The 18,786-nt window shown below is 39.2% G+C and overlaps 1 protein-coding gene across 1 annotated transcript in view; it reads right to left on the bottom strand.

Moving 5' to 3' along the window:
- The window catches only part of RAD50 (RAD50 double strand break repair protein), a 109,380-nt gene extending 92,317 nt beyond the window's left edge, over positions 1 to 17,063 (bottom strand). The window contains exons 1-2 of the mRNA XM_022588759.3: positions 16,615 to 17,063; positions 14,508 to 14,591 (exon numbers count right to left, since the gene is read on the bottom strand). Of these exons, the coding sequence (XP_022444467.2) occupies positions 14,508 to 14,591; positions 16,615 to 16,743 (213 nt within the window). The 5' untranslated portion in view covers positions 16,744 to 17,063. The remainder of the gene's footprint in view (positions 1 to 14,507; positions 14,592 to 16,614) is intronic.
- Positions 17,064 to 18,786: the final 1,723 nt, after the last annotated feature.

Genomic DNA, 18,786 nt, shown 5'->3' with positions numbered 1-18,786 from the left:
GGTTGGGGTTTGCAGATGTAAGCTTTAATATATAGAATGGATAAACAACAAGGCCCTACTGTATAGCACAGAGAACTACATACAATATCTTATGATAAACCATAATGGAAAAGAATATTAAAAAAAGAATGTGTGTGTGTATATATATATATATATGTATAACTGAATCACCTTGCTGTACAGCAGTTAACACAACACTGTAAATCAACTATACTTCAATGAAAAAACAAAGACATACAGATGGCCATCAGGCACATGAAAAGATGCCCATCATCACTAATTATTAGAGAAATGAAAATCAAAACTACAATGAGGTATCATCTCACACTGGTCAGAATAGCTATCATCAAGAAGTCTAGAAACAATAAATGCTGGAGAGGGTGTGGAGAAAAGGAAACCCTCCTACACTGTTGGTGGGAATGTAAATTGGTACAGCCACTATGAAGAACAGTATGGAGCTTCCTTAAAAAAACTAAAAATAGAGCTACCATATGATCCAGCAATCCCGCTCTTGGGCATATATCTGGAGAAAACCATGATTCGAAAGGATACATGCACTCCAAAATTCACTGCAGCACTATTTACAATATCCAAGACATGGAAGCAATGTAAATGTCCATCCACAGATGAATGGATAAAGAAGATGTGGTAATATATATATACAGTGGAATATCAGCCATAAAAAAGAACAAAATAATGCCATTTGCAACAACACGAATGGACCTAGAGATTATCATACTAAGTGAAGTCAGACAGAGAAAGAAAAATATCATATGATATCACTTATATATGAATGTAAAAATCTTATAAATGTAAAAAATCTTATTTACAAAACAGAAACAGACTCACAGACTTCAAAACCAAACTTATAGTTACCAATGGGGAAAGGTGGTGGGGGGGGAGGGATAAATTATGAGGTTGGGATTAACAGATACACAGTACTATATATAAAATAGATAATCAGCAAGGACCTACTGTACATCACAGGGAACTCTACTCAGTAATCTGTAATAACCTACATGGGAAAAAAATCTGAAAACAATAGACATATGTATAAATGAATCACCTTGCTGTACACCTGAAACTAATACAACACTGTAAATCAACTATATTCCAATATAAAGTAAAAAAAATTTTTTAAGTAAATTTAAAAAATACACAAGGAGGAAAAGAATACTGTTTGATTTACTAGAACTGTATTATCTACCTCCATTATTCAGCATCATTAGGAGATCAGCTATGTGGATTTTTCAAATAAATGAATTTTATCCTTTTACATACCAAAAGTATTTTTTAAAACATTTTAAAAAACAATCACAAGCTTACAGAAAAGTAGAAACACAGTATACACCATGACTTTTCACCCAAACCACTTGAGAATAAGTTGCTGATCTGATATCCCAACACTGATATTTCCTATAAAACATGGGCATTTTCAACCATAAAAATCAGGAAATTGAGTGATATATTACTACCATATGGCCCTCAGATCCCATTCAATTTTGCCAATTCTTCCAATATGCCCTTTACAACAATAGGATCCAGTTCAGAATTACACATAGTATTACACATTGTTCAAATTACACATTGTTGTCGTGTCTCTTTAGTTTCTTTCAGTCTGGAACAGTTCCTCAGATTTTCTCTTTCATGACTGGTAATTTTAAAAATTACCAAATGTTATTTTATACAAGGTCTCCCAAAATTTGGATTTGCCTAATATTTCTTCAGGACTAGAATCAGATTATGCATCTTTGCAGCAATATTACAGAAGTGATGATATGTTCCTTACATTGCATCTTATCGGATGGGCACGATTTCAATTTAGTTCATTACTGAGGATGTTACCTTCAATCTCCTGGTAAAGGTGGTATCTATCTATCAGGAGATATTCCCGGCAGAATATTATTTTTTCTACTTTGCTGTTAATAAATATTTGGGAAAGAGATACACTGAGACTGTGTAAATGTCTCATAACCTCATCAAGCTTTTCCTCCATTAGTTTTAACATCTCTATTAATGTTTCTTAAATGAATGAATGATTACTGTGATAGCTATCAAAGAGTAATTTTCTAATTCCATTATTCCTCCTACATTTATTAGTTAAGATTCTACTATAAGGAAGGGCTTTGTCCTCCATACCCGCCCCAACCACCGCCTTGTTTTTCATTTTTTAAATATCACTATGGACCCATGCATTCCTCTCTTGGGCTCTAATTCCCAACCAGGTTTTTGTGGATGCCCTCCTCTCTCAGCCTTATCTACTGGTTTTTGTGGGGTTTTAAAAATAAATTTATTTATTTATTTTTGGCTGCGTTGGGTCTTTGTTGCTGCGCGCAAGCTTTCTCTAGTTGTGGCGAGTGGGGGCTACTCTTTGTTGTGGTGCACGGGCTTCTCATTGCGGTTATCTTCTTTTGTTGAGGAGCACGGGCTCTAGGCACGTGGGCTTCAGTAGTTGTGGCACGCAGGCTCAGCAGTTGTGGCTCGTGGGCTTAGTTGCTCCACAGCATACGGGATCTTCCTGGACCATGGCTCGAACCTGTGTCCTCTGCATTGGCAGGCGGATTCTTAACCGCTGCGCCACCAGGGAAGTCCCTCATCTACTGGCTTTTGGACCTCCATCATGGTGTATTATCTTTATATATTGCTGACTTTGATTTGCTAATATTTTGTTATTGATTTTTGCATGCATGACAGTTACCCATCTGTAGTTTTCTTGTAATGTCTTTGGTTTTTGGTAACACAGTAATACTACCTTCATAAAATGAGTTGGGACATAGTTCTCTTTTCTGAAAAAGTTTATGTAGACTTACTTTTTTTATGTAGACTTACTTTTCTGAAAAAGTTTATGTAGACTTACTTCATTCTGTTTGACAGACTCTAGGTCAGAAAGAGAAAGACAAATACCATATGCTAACACATATATATGGAATTTAAGGAAAAAAATGTCATGAAGAACCTAGGGGTAAGACGGGAATAAAGACACAGACCTACTAGAGAACAGACCTGAGGATATGGGGAGGGGGAAGGGTAAACTGTGACAAAGTGAGAGAGTGGCATGGACATATATACACTACCAAACGTAAAACAGATAGCTAGTGGGAAGCAGCCGCATAGCACAGGGAGATCAGCTCAGCGCTTTGTGACCACCTGGAGGGGTGGGAGAGGGAGGGTGGGAGGGAGGTAGATGCAAGAGGGAAGAGATATGGGAACATATGTATATGTATAACTGATTCACTTTGTTATAAAGCAGAAACTAACACACCATTGTAAAGCAATTATACTCCAATAAGGATGTAAAAAAACCAAGTTTATGTAGAACTGACTCTATTTCCTCCTAAAATGTTTTGTACAACTCAGCAGTAAAATCATCACAACCTGAAGTCCTTGTTAAGTTTTTAACTACAAATCAATTTCTTTTGTAGGCATATTTCTTCTTGAGTAAGCTTTGGTAACTTATGTTCTTAAAAGAATTTGCCCATTTCATCTAAGTTACTGAATTTATTGGCATAAACCTGCTAGCAGTATTCCCTTATTACCTACATAATGTCTGTAGGATCCGCAGTGATGTTGCCTCTTTCATTCCTAATATTGCTAATTTATGGCTTTTTTATCACTTTGCTTAGAGGCTTATTCATTTTATTGATCCTTTTTTTCTTAAAAGAACCATCTTCTGGTTTCACTGGTTTTCTCTGTCTCTGTATTCTATATCACTGATTTTTGCTCTTATCTTTAATTTCCCTCCTTTACTTATTTTGAATTTAATTAGCTCTTCTTTTTCAGGTTTCTTAAGATAGAAGCTCAGGTAATTAATTCTAGACATTTTTCTTTTCTAATATAAACATTTTATTATATAAATTTCTAAGCATTAGTTAGCTGCATTCCACAAATTTTTTGTATGATATGCTTTAATTTAAAGTATTTTTGAATTTCCTTCATGATCTCTTTTTTGATCCATGGGTTATTTAGAAATGTACCGCCTGGGCTTCCCTGGTGGCGCAGTGGTTGAGAGTCCGCCTGCCGATGCAGGGGACACGGGTTCGTGCCCCGGTCCGGGAAGATCCCACATGCCGCAGAGCGGCTGGGCCCGTGAGCCATGGCTGCTGAGCCTGCGCGTCCGGAGCCTGTGCTCCGCAACAGGAGAGGCCACAACAGTGAGAGGCCTGCGTACCGCCAAAAAAAAAAAAAAAAAAAAAAAAAGAAATGTACTGCCTAATTTTCAAATATCTGGGGATTTTCTGTTATTGATTTCTAGCTGAACTCTGTTGTGGTCAGAAAACACATTCTGTATGACTTCAACGCTTTAAAATTTGTTTTCACTTGTTTTATGGTTCAGAATATTTGTGAATGTTTTACAGTGGCTGAAAATAATGTGTATTCTGCTGTTCACTAGTAGAATGTCCTATAAACATCAATTAGGCTAATTTGATTAATAGTATTAAAATTTTCCACGTCCTTCTGATATTTTGTCTACTCTTTCTGTTTCTTTACCAAGAGAGGTATTGAGATCTCCAACTATAATTGCAGATTTGTCTGTTTCTCCGTTAGTTCCATAGATTTTTTTGCCTCTTCCATATCAAAGCTCTACATTTAGAGTTGTTAAATCCTTTTGGTGAATTGACTGCTTTATCATCATAAAATGTCACTTTTTACGTCAATGTTACTAGTTCTGAAGTATACTGTCTGATATTAATATAGCCAATTCAGATTTCTTTTTATTAGCTGGCATATTCTAGTATGCTATCTAAAGGATTTTCCATCCTTTTACTTTTAACCTATCTGTATTATTATATTTAAAAACACTGTTATTCCCTCTAAAAAATAATACAAATGAACATATATGCAAAACAGACTCACAGATACCGAAAACAAATTTGTGGTTACCAAAGTGGAGGGGAGAGGGACAAATTAGAGGTATAGGATTAACAGATACAAGCTACTACATATAAAATAGATAAACAACAAGAATACACTGTATAGCACAAGGAACTTTACCCATTTTCTTGTAAAAACCTATAATGGAGTATAATCTGCAAAAATACTGAATCACTATGCTGTACATCTGGAACTAACACAATACTGTAAATCAACTATACTTCAATCAAAAAAAAAAAACCCCATTGGTATTCCTTTTGCTTTATTTAGGTCTTTTTGTTATATCTTCTATTCCATTCATTAAACTTAATGTTTTCCTTTCCATCTGTTTGCATATTTATACGTTTTGTAATTTGTTTTAAGATCGTCTGCTAATTCTGTCATCTCGTTCATTTTCTATTTATTTCTATATTTCATTTTCTCCTGGTTCTGGGTTCCTTGCATGCCTGCTAACTTCTGATTGTGAATTTTACAATGTTGAATGAATAATTTTGTTTTACTCCTTTAATGAGTGTTTAATTTGGTTCAGGCATGCAGCTAAGTTTCTTGAGGCCTGATCCTTTTTTTGGATGCACCATGCAGCATGCGGAACTTCCCCTCCCAGGGATCGAACCAGGGCCCCCTGCAGTGGAAGCACAGTCTTTTAACCACTGGACCTCTGGGGAAGTCCAATATTTAATCGTGGATATTGTTTCTTTATTTGGCCGAGCTGTGCAGCTTGCAGTATCTTAGTTTCCTGACCAGGGATTGGTCCTGAACCTGTGCCCTCGGCAGTGAAAGCGCGGAGTCCTAACCAATGGATTACCAGGGAATTCTTTAGAGGCTTAGTCCTTTTGAACGTTTGTTTTTAAGGTTTGTAAGGGGGCATCTGCAGCAACCTTTACTCTAGGACTAATTTCGTAACACTTCCCCTCAGCCTCAAGAACCTCCTTTAACATTTCTTATGGTACAGATCTGCTGGTAACTAATACCTCTACCTTTTTTTTTTCCCCAATCAGAAAATGTTATCCATTTCATCCTCAATTTTTGAAGGATATTTTTGTTGTATATAGAAATTTAGATTGATTTTTATTCCCCAGCACTTTAAAGATGTTGTCTCACTATCTCATGGCTTGGAAGTTTTTGATGAGAAGTCAGAAATCATTATTTTTCCCCTCTGCATAATGTGTTACTTTTTCCTCAGTCTGCTTTTAAGAATTCACCTCTGGTTTTCAGCAAGTTTAGTGTAAAATGCAAAATAAGTGTGTTTATGCTACTTGTTATGTGTTGAGCTTCTTGGGTCTTTTTTATAGTTTTATTTCTCTGTTGGGATCTTTTCCCACATTATGGCCAATTTCCTTTAAATTCTTGAACTTATGTGTCATAGCTTTTAAAATCCTTGTCTGCTAATTCCAAAATTTGTCATCTCTGGATATGTTTCTATTCACTTTTTCCTCTCAGTTATGGATTACATTTGTTTCTTCATATATACACTAATTTTTTATTATATCCTGGACATTGTAGATGCTACAGTGTGAGTTTGGATTGTGTTGACTTCCTTTAAAAAGTGTTGAGTTTTGTTCTAGAAGGCAGTTAATTTATTGGCTACTCAGCTTGATTCTGTCAAAGCTTGTTTTAGGATTTGTTAGGATGGCCTTTCTGAGGCCTCAACAGAATACTAAGGAGTTCCACAAGCTCCTCCTACTCTGGCATATCATGACTCAAATGTCTCCCAGCATTGTGTAAACTCTAGAATCTCCATTCAGTTCACAATCCCACTCCTCTACTCCAGTAGTTGTTCGCTGCTAGTCCTCACTGAATCTCGTTCTGGAACACATGCAGCTTAGTATTTGGCCAAAAGCTCATGAGTTCCTTGTACAGATTCCTGGTGCCCCATCTCTGCACAAAAACCCCACCCCTGTACCCTGCCTCACAATTCACAACCACCTCAGCAAACCCAAACTTCTTTCTTTGTTTCATCTGCCTAGTGACTATGGTTCTCTGTTGGGTTCTAACTCTATGCACTGAAGTTTGCAAAATATCCCTACGCAGAAAACTAGAACAAATGTGTAGTCACCGCATATATTTCTCTTTTCTAAAAAATCACAGCCCTGCACCATCTGTTGCCCAATGCCTGAAAAGAGTGGATTCAAATATTTTTTCCAGTTTTATAGTTGTTCATCTTGGGAGCACAAGTATGATACTCACTACTCTATTGCAACCAAAATCACAAGCCCTGGATTCAGCCTTTTTTTAAAATCATAAATAACTTTTGCTGGACTTTTCATGACTTTTGGGCATAAATTTAACTTTTATATTAATTCATCAAATTGTTTAACACATATTTATTAGGCACTTTGTAGCTTTCATTTGTTGTTTTGGTTCAAAAATGACAGTTTTGGGCTTCCCTGGTGGCGCAGTGGTTGGGAGTCCGCCTGCCGACGCAGGGGACGTGGGTTCGTGCCCAGGTCCGGGAAGATCCCACATGCCGAGAAGCAGCTGGGCCCATGAGCCATGGCCGCTGAGCCTGCGCGTCTGGACTGATGTAGCCACAAGTTTGAAAGAAGTAAAGGAGAAAAGTGGGCAAATGGAGCAACATGGAAATCAAAGTTCCTAAGAAGACAGAAACAACTGAACATAGGTAAGAAAAATTATTGAGGAGAACCAGAAAAATTCAGGCGTTGGTTTAAGGCAAGGTAAACAATATTAGGTTCAGGGTCAAATTAAAACAGGGAAAAGGAAAGACAAGAGAAGCTGAAGATATAAGAGGGTGAGAGGAATTGAAATAATGAGAAGAACATAGCATATAGGGAAAACTGAGGGGATGTGGACAATTCAGATAAGGGGAATGGCTTCATCCACAGTAGGAGGTGTGAGTGACTCAGGAGAGAAGAGTTGGTGAGCAAGTGTGGGTGGGAGCTCAGAACTGGGAAATGAGAGCAGCCAAAAAGTGGGTAGTAAGTGAAGAGAGCTAAACCACCATGGCCAGAAGAACCACAGAGAGGACATAAGCAGACAGCTGAGAAAAATAGCTCTAGAAATATGAAAGCATTTGGGAAGAGGTGAGTGATAGATGGGATTGGCAAAGATTCTAGAGCATCAATCAACATGGAAACATCCAGAAAATACATACATACATATGTAAAAAAACAAGAACAATAGCCAACACTCTCCTTGATCCTGCAAACCTTTTCAGCTATTGCCCTATCTCTCTTTCCACTTATAGCAAAATTCACAAGACAATTCTATGTGTTTCACTTCCTTACCTCCTGTTTTCTCAGATTACTAAAACTGGTTTTGTCAAGATCACCAATGGCCTTCCCATAGTCAAACCTGCTTCTTACTTGAGCTATCGACATTTCTTTTTTTAATTTTTATTGGAGTATAGTTGATTTACAATGTTTGTTAGTTTCTGCTATACAGCAAAGTGAATCAGCTATATGTATACATATATCCCCTCTTTTTTGGATTTCCTTCCCACTTAGGTCACGAAAGAGTACTGAGTAGATTTCCCTGTGCTATACAGTAGGTTCTCATTAATTATGTATTTTGAGCTATCGACATATTTGACACAGTTGATGACTCCTCCTTCTTATAACACTTTATTCTTTTCTAAGACACTATTCTCTGTTTTCCTTACTTTACTAGTTGTTCTTTTAGCATCTTTTGCTGGGTCCTCCTCCTCTTTCTTATTTCTAAATGCTAATGTGCTCTAGGCTTAGGTCTTGGATCTCTTCTCTATATTCACTTCCTATGTGATCCCATCAGGCTTTAAGACTAACTACATACATATATAACTGTATGCATCACTGATTCCTAATTTTCTTTCTTTAACTCAAACCTCTCCCCTGGTCATACTTCTACTTACCTACTGGACACCTCCTTTGGATATCTAACAAACATCCCCAATTTACATGGGCTTTCTTTTCTTTTTCTTTTTGACTGCGCCGCGCAGCTTGTGGGATCTTAGTTCCCCAACCAGGGACTGAACCTGGGCCCCCGACAGTGAAAGCGCCGAGTCCTAACCAATGGACCACCAGGGAATTCCCATCCCAATTTACATGTTTAAACTAGAGCCACCCAAATCTCCTTTTCCAGTGTTTCCTCATTACACTATTTTTCTACTGGCTCAAGTCAAAAAACTTGGGAGTTCTGCTTTATGCTTCTATTTTTCTCATACATCACTACCCAAATCATTAGCTAATCTGCTGGTTCTACCTTTAAAATACAGCCCAAATCCAAGCATTTCTCATACTTTCTACCATTACCACTTAATCTAACCACCAATATTTCTCACCTGGATTACCACAAAATCCCCTTTGTTAGTCTTCACCCTTCTACCCTTGCCACCTACAGACGGTCTTCTCTCAGCAGCTAGACTGATCACTTTAAAATACAGATCATGCCCTCTTCTTGCTTAAAATCTTCCAATAGATTCCTATTTAAATTAGAACCCAAGGTCCTACCAGATCTAGACCCTTCAACTACTCTAACTTAATTTTCTACCAGTCTTCCCCTACCATTTTGCTCCTTCTTGTGATTCCTTGAACACACCAAACATGCTCCTACCTCAAGGACTTTGCACTTAGTATTAACACTGACTGGAATATTCTCCCCTCAGATTTTGAGTGACTCACTCCCTGTTGAATGAATGAATAAATATTTAAAGATAATTTGTTGCTATGTAAAAAAGAGAACTTCAAGAATGAGACAGGAGGTTCTCTCTAAATAAATCCACTTCTTACTATCAAAGAAAAAAAAAAAGAATGAAGCAGGAGGGACTTTCCCAGGGGTCCAGTGGTTAAGACTCTGTGCTTCCACTGAAGGGGGGGATGGGTTTGATCCCTGGTTGGGCAGCTAAGATCCCACATGCCACGTGGCACGACCAAAAAAAAAAAAAGAATGAGGCAGGAAAAACAAGTTTGGAGACTACCAGAATAATTCAAAGGGAAAAGTGTGGTGGCTTGGACCAGGAAAGCAGCAGAGATGGAATGAAGGGACATATTCTGGACATATTTTAGAATAGTAGGTAAGAATTGCTTATGAATTAGAAACAGGATGAGATAAAGGAATCACTCAAAGGATGGCACATAGGGTTTTGCATGAGCAAACATGTGGATGATGATATCATTTATTAAACTGGAGAGTACTAAGGTAGTAACAGGCTTGAGAATGTGGAAGGGATGGGGGAACAGGGAACCAAGAGTTCTATTTTGAATATGTTAAATTTGAGATGCCCATTAAATAATCAAACAGCTGGACATATATATCTAGAGCATAGGAAAGAAGTTAGGGCTATATATATAAATTTGGGATTCATCAGCATAGAACTGTTAGCAGAACCACTGACCAAAACTGTCCGCCCTGGCCAGGCCCTATAGTAACCACGTGCATGAGTTATCTTACAACAGGAGGTCCTGGTAAGGAAGGCAGAACTAACAAGCTACCACCAACCGGAAGAATTCGGGAAAGGTCAAAAGGAGAGAGAAGACGCCAGTCCATATGCCCTACCAACCTCCCACAACCCTTCTCGCTGGCATCCATCTTGGCTGAGCGATGTGTGCACCACCAGGAAGGACCCTGAGTTAGAATGATTGGCCAGAGACAACGCGGAAACTAACCCGATTACCATAAAACCCAAGACTGCGAGCCACACGGCTGAGCAGTTCTCCTGGGTTCCCTTACCCTACTGCTCTCCACCCGGGTGCCCCTTGCCAATAAAGTCTCTTGCTCTGTCAGCACGTGTGTCTCCTCAGACAATTCATTTCCAAGTGTTAGACAAGAGCAATATAACCAATACTTAAAGCTGTGAGAGTGAATGAGATCACCCAAGAAGAGCCAGGCAAAAGTAGACTCATCAAAGAAGACTAAAGTATGGCCAGTGAAAAAGGAGGTATGAGATCATGGTGTCATGAAAGCCAAGAGAGCAATGTTTTTTAAAAAGGGGGAAACCAACTATATCAAATCTGCAAAGAAGTTATTGAGAATTAGAAAACAACCGTTTTATCTGGCAGTATGGAGATTACTGGTGACCTTACAAAAGCAGTTTTAGTGAGGGAAAAAAAGGAGAAAAATCTAAACAGAGTGGGCTGAGGAGGAAAGGGGAAGCAATAAAGTGAAAACAATCAGTACACACAACTCTTGTGAATTTTGCTATAAACTAGAACAAAGTAGTAGCCAGAGGTTGATCTGCAGTAAAGGGAGAGTTTGTCTGTTTGTAGACTGGAGCTACCAGACCATGTTTATATGTTGATCTAAATGATCCCCTAAAGAGGGAGAAACTGCTAATGCAGGAGCAAGGACAACTGAAAAGCAAAATGCTTGACTTGGCAAAAGGGACTGATTTGATCCAACCTCCGAGGGGACTTAATTGACTTTAAGATAAAACAATAAACAATTTAAAGGTCTCCTCTTATAATTATTATTTTTAGGCAATGAAATAGCTTTATATCATATGTTAACCAAAAAAAGAGACATGTATGATGGCCAATAGCTCCTATTATTTATGTGTTAATACCACATCAAAGGTTACAACCTACTTAGATAAAACTAAACAACTAGCTACCTGGCTACAAGTCTCCCCAAAGCGCCAGGTCCAGAATGGGTTTCAGGCTTATTCTTCTGAAAAGAAATGATATCTATTAATGGCAGGTTGTCCAACTAACTGAGTGCGTTACACCCACATCAAATCACACTGGGCTAATAGAAGCAGACATCAAAAATATATATGACCACGCCAAATGGCTCCATTCCTTTGGACAGGGTAACCCAAGCACTGATTATATCTGGACCAGGATCAAAATTGTTACCAAATGTAACCTGGTTCTTACTCCTTAGGCCACTGGTTACAATAGTTCTTTTATTGGTTTTTGGCCCCTGCCTTTTTAATCTGCTTGTTAAGTTTGTCTCTTCCAGATTACAATAGTTTCACATCAAGATAATGGTGATGCAGAGATTCTGGCCATTCCTCAGAACAGATCCTGCTGGAATAACAACAGAAGTCACCCTGGGCCCCTTAATGAGACAGGGTGAGAGCTCCGTGAACCCAACTAGGTAGGGTCTATGAACCACATGCTAGCCTGAAGAAGCTACGGAAGACAGACCTTTGCCCTACATCCTCCCAAAAAAGATTCCTTGGGGCTCATGTCTCGCAGGGGGGATTTGAGGCAGGAGGTAGATGGGCCCCAGGCTGAGCAGCTGGAGTTTGTCCCCTGTGGACAGATACTCCAAGATGAATAGCAAGGAGCAAGGAGGAGCTGAGCTCTGCCCAGATAAAAGATAAAGAGACCACATGTTCCTCATTCTCGAGGTCAAGGAGATCTTCCCAACTACAGGTGCGCAAAAAGGCTCCTCGGGGGGCCAAAAAGGGAAGGAGCACCACCCCATAGTAGGTGATGTCAACCTACCCATAGGCCTCTTCGCTAGAATCCATCTTGGCTAAGAGACGCGTGTGCACACAGGGGAGGACCCTGAGTTAAACCAATACAGGCTCAGGGCCAGAAAAAGCAAGATGACTGGCCAGAGGAAACCCAAAAGAAATATCCCATATAAGTGACTGAAACTACCACGAGGGCGCAACTCTCTCTCTGAGCCCGCCCGTGTGAGTCTATTCACATGTACTCTTTTTCCTCCTAATAAACACTTTACTTGTTTCACTACTTTCCATGTCTTTGTGGAAATTCATTTCTACCAAGCCAATGGACCAGGGCCTTGTCACTGCCCACTGGCCCTGGTGGTCTAATGGCTAGTATTTGGCACTTTCACTGCCACGACCTGATTTCAATCCCTGGCCAGGGAACCGAAATCCTCTTCAAGCCACTGCAAGCCAAGGCCACCTGAGATCACTTTCATAATCACAGAGTTATCTTTAGTCACATAAATGTGGAAACAACTTAAAAGACTATCAACAGTGGGTCAGCTAAATAAATTAGAGAATATAAACTCAATGAAATACTATTTAGTAATTAAAAATAATGAAACAAAGGTGTATATATATTTTAACATATCCACAGTATATCACTAAATAAATATTTGATGTGTATTGATACAATGGAAAAATAAAATTCTATTGATGTATTAAAATATTTACATGAGCGTATTTATATACACACACAGATATGTTTTTATAAACACAGAAAAAAGCCTGGAGGAAGCACACAACAAACTCTTGGCAGGCGGGGTAATGAGAGAGGCACATGACCCCACTATATACATAAACAAGAAAAACCTATTCAGGGAGAGGGATAAATTAGGAGTTTGGGATTAACAGATACATGCTACTATATATAAAATAGATCAGCAACAGGGATTTACTATATAACAGGGGGAACAATATTCAATACCTTATAATAACCTATGATGGAATAATCTGGAAAAAAAATATGTATATAACTGAATCACTTTGCTGTATACCTGAAACTAACACAATATTGTAAATCAACTATACTTCAATAAAAAAAAAAAGAAAGAAAAACCTACAGGCCAAAATGCATATAGAAAAGCCTATGTCCTATACACACACTAAGAGTTTAAACACCATAATTCACAGGACTTCCCTGGTGGCGCAGTGGTTAAGAAACCGCCTGCTTATGCAGGGGACATGGGTTTGAGCCTTGGTTTGGGAAGATCCCATATGCCACAGAGCAACTAAACTCAGGCACCACAACTACTGAGCCTGTGCTCTAGAGCCCGAGAACCACAACTACTGAAGCCTGAGTGCCTAGAGCCTGTGCTCCACAACAAGCGAAGCCACTGCAGTGAGAAGCCGGCACATCGCAATGAAGAGTAGCCCCCGCTCGCTGCAACTAGAGAAAGCCCGTGTGCAGCAACAAAGACCCAACACAGCCATAAATAAATAAATAAATAAGTAAATTTATTTTAAAAAAATAAATACCATTCAAACACTCATACACCAAGACTTTCATCATGGTACATTTTAATGAAAAACTAAAAGCAATCTAAATGTAAGAAAATGATGCAATTATTAAAAATGTTCATAAAAGGTTTTAAGTAGGAAATACTTCACACATACAAAAAAGTAAAAAGATTAAAACACCCATGTATCAAACACCCAGATTAATATAGTTTTTTTTAATAACATTGGACTTTATTATAATGTTAAGTGGAAAAACACCTCAGAATACAAAATTAGAGTATGACTTCAGCTATATAAGACTGTATGTGAAGGAGAAGAAACACATGAAAATGTCAACAATGGCTATCACTGGGCGCTAAGACTGTATGTGGGTGACTTTCATACCTCTTCATACTTTTCCACTGCCAAATTTTCTACAATGAGCTATCATCACTTTCATAATTATAAAAATTTTATTTTAGGGACTTCCCTGGTGGTCCAGTGGTAGAGAATCTGCCTTTCAATGCAGAGGACCCAGGTTCGATCCCTGGTCGGGGAACTAAAATCCCACATGCTGTGGGGCAGCAAAGCCCAGGCACCTCAACTAGAGAGCCTGCAGGCCACAAACTACAGAGCCCACGCGCCACAACTAGAGAGAAAACCCACATGCCACAACTACAGAGAAGTCCATGCGCCACAACTACAGAGAAGCCCATGCACCACAACTAAGACCTGACGCAGCCAAAAATTAAAAAAAAATTTTTTTTACTTTAAAAGTACAAAGTTTTACTAGCACCATTACCTTGGGATCATGAACGAATGTATTTCCTTTGGTTCCAGGAGGAAAATCTCCAGTACAAATATATTTTAGACATTCAATGATGGTCTAAAGAAATAGAAAATTATATTATTTAGGTATCAGAGAACTGCAGAATTTAATCATAAAACGTTAACTCATTATAAAATATTATTACCATAGAGACTATAAAAGATATGATCAGATAAAATTTGACATTATAAAACCTGTCATATAAATATGATTAAGTGTTAAAGAATAATTGCTGTAACTTCATAGAAAAGCTACATACTTAACGAGGTATACTGAAATAAAATAAAGAATTATTATTTGAGGGAAAATTTCTCTATTTCTAATTAAAACCCTTTAAGTCAAGTTTTTAATAACAATGGCTAAAGTAAAACATGGTCACCATAGTTGACAACACTATATTGTATAAATGAAATTTAATGAGAGTGTAACTTAAATGTTCTCACCAAAAAAAGATAAATACATGTTAATTAACTAGATAGGGGGAATCCTTTTACAATATACATCTGTGTCAAATCACCATGACGTATACTTTAAATAGCCTACAAATTATATGTCATTATACTCCAATAAAGCTAAAATTTTTTTAAAAGTCGAAACTAAACAAATGGCTAATATCTACAAAGACCTTACTATGTGCCAGGTATTGTACTAACCACTTTCACATACATTAAGCTTTTAATTCTCACATCAATCCTAGGCTGTAGAAACTATTTTTTTTAATAAATTTATTTTTTTATTTATTCATTTATTTATTTTTGGCTGTGTTGGGTCTTTGCTGTGCACAGGCGGGGTAAGCGGGGGCTACCCTTCGGGGCTGTGCACAGGCTTCTCATTGCAGTGGCTTCTCTTGTTGTGGAGCACCGGCTCTAGGCGCGCGGGCTCCAGAGCGCAGGCTCAGTAGTTGTGGCGCATGGGCTTAGTTGCTCCACAGCATGTGGGATCCTCCCGGACCAGGGCTCAAACCCGTGTCCCCTGCACTGGCAGGCAGATTCTTAACCACTGCGCCACCAGGGAAGTCCCACGTAGAAACTATTTTTTAACCTCCATTTTACAGAGAAGAAAACTAAGGCATGGAGCATTTAGGTCACTTTTGCCCAGTCACACAGCTAATAAATGGTGAAGGAAAAAATTTGTATCAAAGCAGCTAGGGCTCATAAACACTAAACATACTAGTCTCTCTACCAGTAGAGCACTTAATACAATGCTAGGTACATAAAAAGCATTCAATAAATAATATTTCTACATAAATAAAAGCAGACAAGAGTCTGGCATTCAACTCTCAACACTAAACCTTATGTCTTTTTCTATGCTTTTCACTTCATTTACTCCTCTCCCTGTTACAATGACACCACCTTGCTTTTTCTCAAAGCACCCTTTCAGACCAGAGAGCCCCTTGGCTGTACTTTTTTCATAATTGCATACCATTCCCGGTCCAACTCAAATTTCTAAGTATTTCCAGTACTGGAGCACAGTATATAAGCTGCGCTCCGATCTTTTATTCTGACTAGGTAAGAGTATCCTAACAACAAAATACTGTCCCAATTTAACCAAGCCCCAACACGTTTCATTTTAAAATTATGTCATTTACTTATCATTTATTATCTTAGTTGGGATAGACAGTCTTCTTAAAGTCATATATTTATCATATTTTATAACTTTTAAAGAAATCCTGTACGGGGACGACTACCAGGAAGTGAATGCTATGCCATGTGAGTAAGGAACGATAAAACATCAATACAGACAAAAAGGCTTCCTGTGAGACTGTGAGCTCGCTGAGCCCGGACGGAGGTAGCTCCCGGTCTCTTAGGATTCTGATGGAAACCTTGTCCACCGGACATGACTGAACACAGGAGTCTGGTCGGTTCCTGAGGTCGCAGTGGCCTGAAGGCCAAAGGCCACACCAAGCCACGCCCCTGGGCCGGGAAGTCAGCCGGAGACCCAGGTACACCCTGGGGCCCCAGGAGCTGAGTCATATGGACTCCTCTCATCCTAATCAAGAGTTCCGAACTCTGCAGATATTTTACTCAAGATTTCTAACACGTGGCGACCCGTAAACTGAAGGCGGCTACTTAGGACTTACCGTTTTCCCCGCCCCATTGGGTCCAACCAAAATTGTGAGGGGACTGAAGAATGTGATAATTTGTTTATCTTTATCCTCTATTCCAAAACTCCGCACGCCCAGAATGCTCATCTTTTCGATCCGGGACATGTTTGCAAATGTTTCTTTTCTCAACAGCAGGGGTCTAGAGCCCAGGGCTCACTTTAGCAGTGAGGCCCGAGCAGAGCAAGAGCGGGTCTTAAGGACTCGCGCGTCCCAGGGTCGGGAGGCTCCAGGTGAAAGCGAAAGCTCGGGCTGGAACCGTTCCTCCCACACCGGCTTTCTTCCCTGTTGGAAGGCGAGAGTGGGGGTGGGGGCCAGCCCGGGGCTGCCCGCGGGAGACGCAGAACACAAGCCCGAGGACCCCGCGACCACAGTCACTCACAGACTCCCGCCTCCGCGGCGCCGCGGGTCACGTGGGGCGCTACGGCCTGCGCGCTTTTACGCCGCAGGCCCGGGGCACGCCGGGAAGTCAGAGGCCCGCTGTGCGCGCGCAGCTCTGGGTTCCGGGAACCTTACCGCGCAAGAAGGTTGAGTGCAAGGTCATCTAGAAAGCGGATTCCGGCTCCTTGCTGGCGGCGGGCGCGGGGCGGGGCGGGGCGGGGCGGGGCGGGGCGGGACAGCACTGACAGGCACTAACGCTAAGAGAAGACAAAGACTTGTGATGGACAGCGATTCTCAAAGTGTGATCTCGGGACTCCTGGAGCGGAGGGGAGTGCGGTGTTCGCTCCTGTCAAAACTTTTTCTAACGATACTAAGACGTTATTCGCCTTTGCGCTCTCAGTCGCTCCCTAATGTACTGAGTTTTCTAGTAATTACGTGACGTGCGGGACACCATCGCAATGATGGCTAATGGAATGTGTGCTTGTATATTCTTGTGCTTTTAAAAATATTTCAAATTTAGTTTCTACTTGAGTAAATATTAGTAGTTATAACTCACGTAAAAGCCCTTTGGGATCCTCAGAGAGGGGTTTAATACCAAAAGTTTGTGAACTGCCGTTGTAGACCAAAAGCCAAAAAGCTACTGTAAGACTATAAAATGTTATGAAAATATGTGAAGTAAATCCACTGCTATAAGTACCACCCCAAGATAGGAATAGACACCTTTAAGAGATTCTGTTATGCGAGATGAATAATAAGAGATCTGTACACCATCGTGCCTATATTTAACAATAATGTATACTTAAAAATTTGCCAATACGGTAGACCTTGTGTTAACTGTTCTTATTACAAAAAATAAATAAATAAATAAACAAATAGAAAATAAAAATAAGGAAGGTGAGAAGAAACTTTTGGAGGTGATGGATATACCAATGGCATTGAATGTATGTCTCCTGCTTAATATGAAGTAGCCAAAATTACCTCTTATGCAGCTGGATTAAAAAAAAACAGTTTAACTTGAGTCTTTAGCACCTTTAGATTGAGCTTCCAGTTTACAGGAAGTATGAAGCTAATAATATCACAAGGATGGAAAAGACAAATCTGGAAGGTGGAATGTGCTACAAAACACTGGCCCAGACTTTCAGATTACTGTTACTAGAACAAGAACTTTTGTAGATTCTAAAAGGATGGTTGAGAATTAAAAGAGATTTGAGTTTCATGTTACCAAGATGCAGCGCATGATCCTGGATTGGATCCTGCTTTGGACATAGAGATGTGAAGGGAATTTCGGGTATATGTGGGGAAATTTGAATGTAGACTGGAGATTAAATGCTAAAAAAACCCCGTTGTTTTCATTATATTAGATGTGATGATATTTTGCTATATGAAAAAGATCCTTTTTTGAGATGCATATAGAACTGTTAACGATAGAGTGTCATGCTTTCTATAATTTACTTTTAAAATACTTGAGAAAAACTGAGTTGAAGGAAAAAATGGACATTACAAGGTGCCAGATTCCATTACAAAAATTTTCAACTTTGTAACAGTAGGAAACTATAAAACTAAGATAACAACTCTAGGAGGGGCGGGTGGAAAGATTTGCAATAAAAATGATTAATCTTTAAAATAAAAAGAACTAAAAAGGCGAATCAGTCAAGTTCCCAGTTCTCAGTAAACTACTACTGAAAAATGTTTAGTTTCACTTATATCATAATTAATGAAATGGAAAATAAAATACCATGAGATACTATCTTATACCTATTAGTGAATCTC

Source organism: Delphinapterus leucas, chromosome 3 (assembly GCF_059928025.1).
Source record: "Delphinapterus leucas isolate spDelLeu-1000000601 "Yukka" chromosome 3, BTC_Dleu_Yukka2, whole genome shotgun sequence".
Classification (NCBI taxonomy): domain Eukaryota; kingdom Metazoa; phylum Chordata; class Mammalia; order Artiodactyla; family Monodontidae; genus Delphinapterus; species Delphinapterus leucas.
Note: the sequence above shows the minus strand (reverse complement) of the source record. Positions and strands in the feature narration are given on the sequence as shown.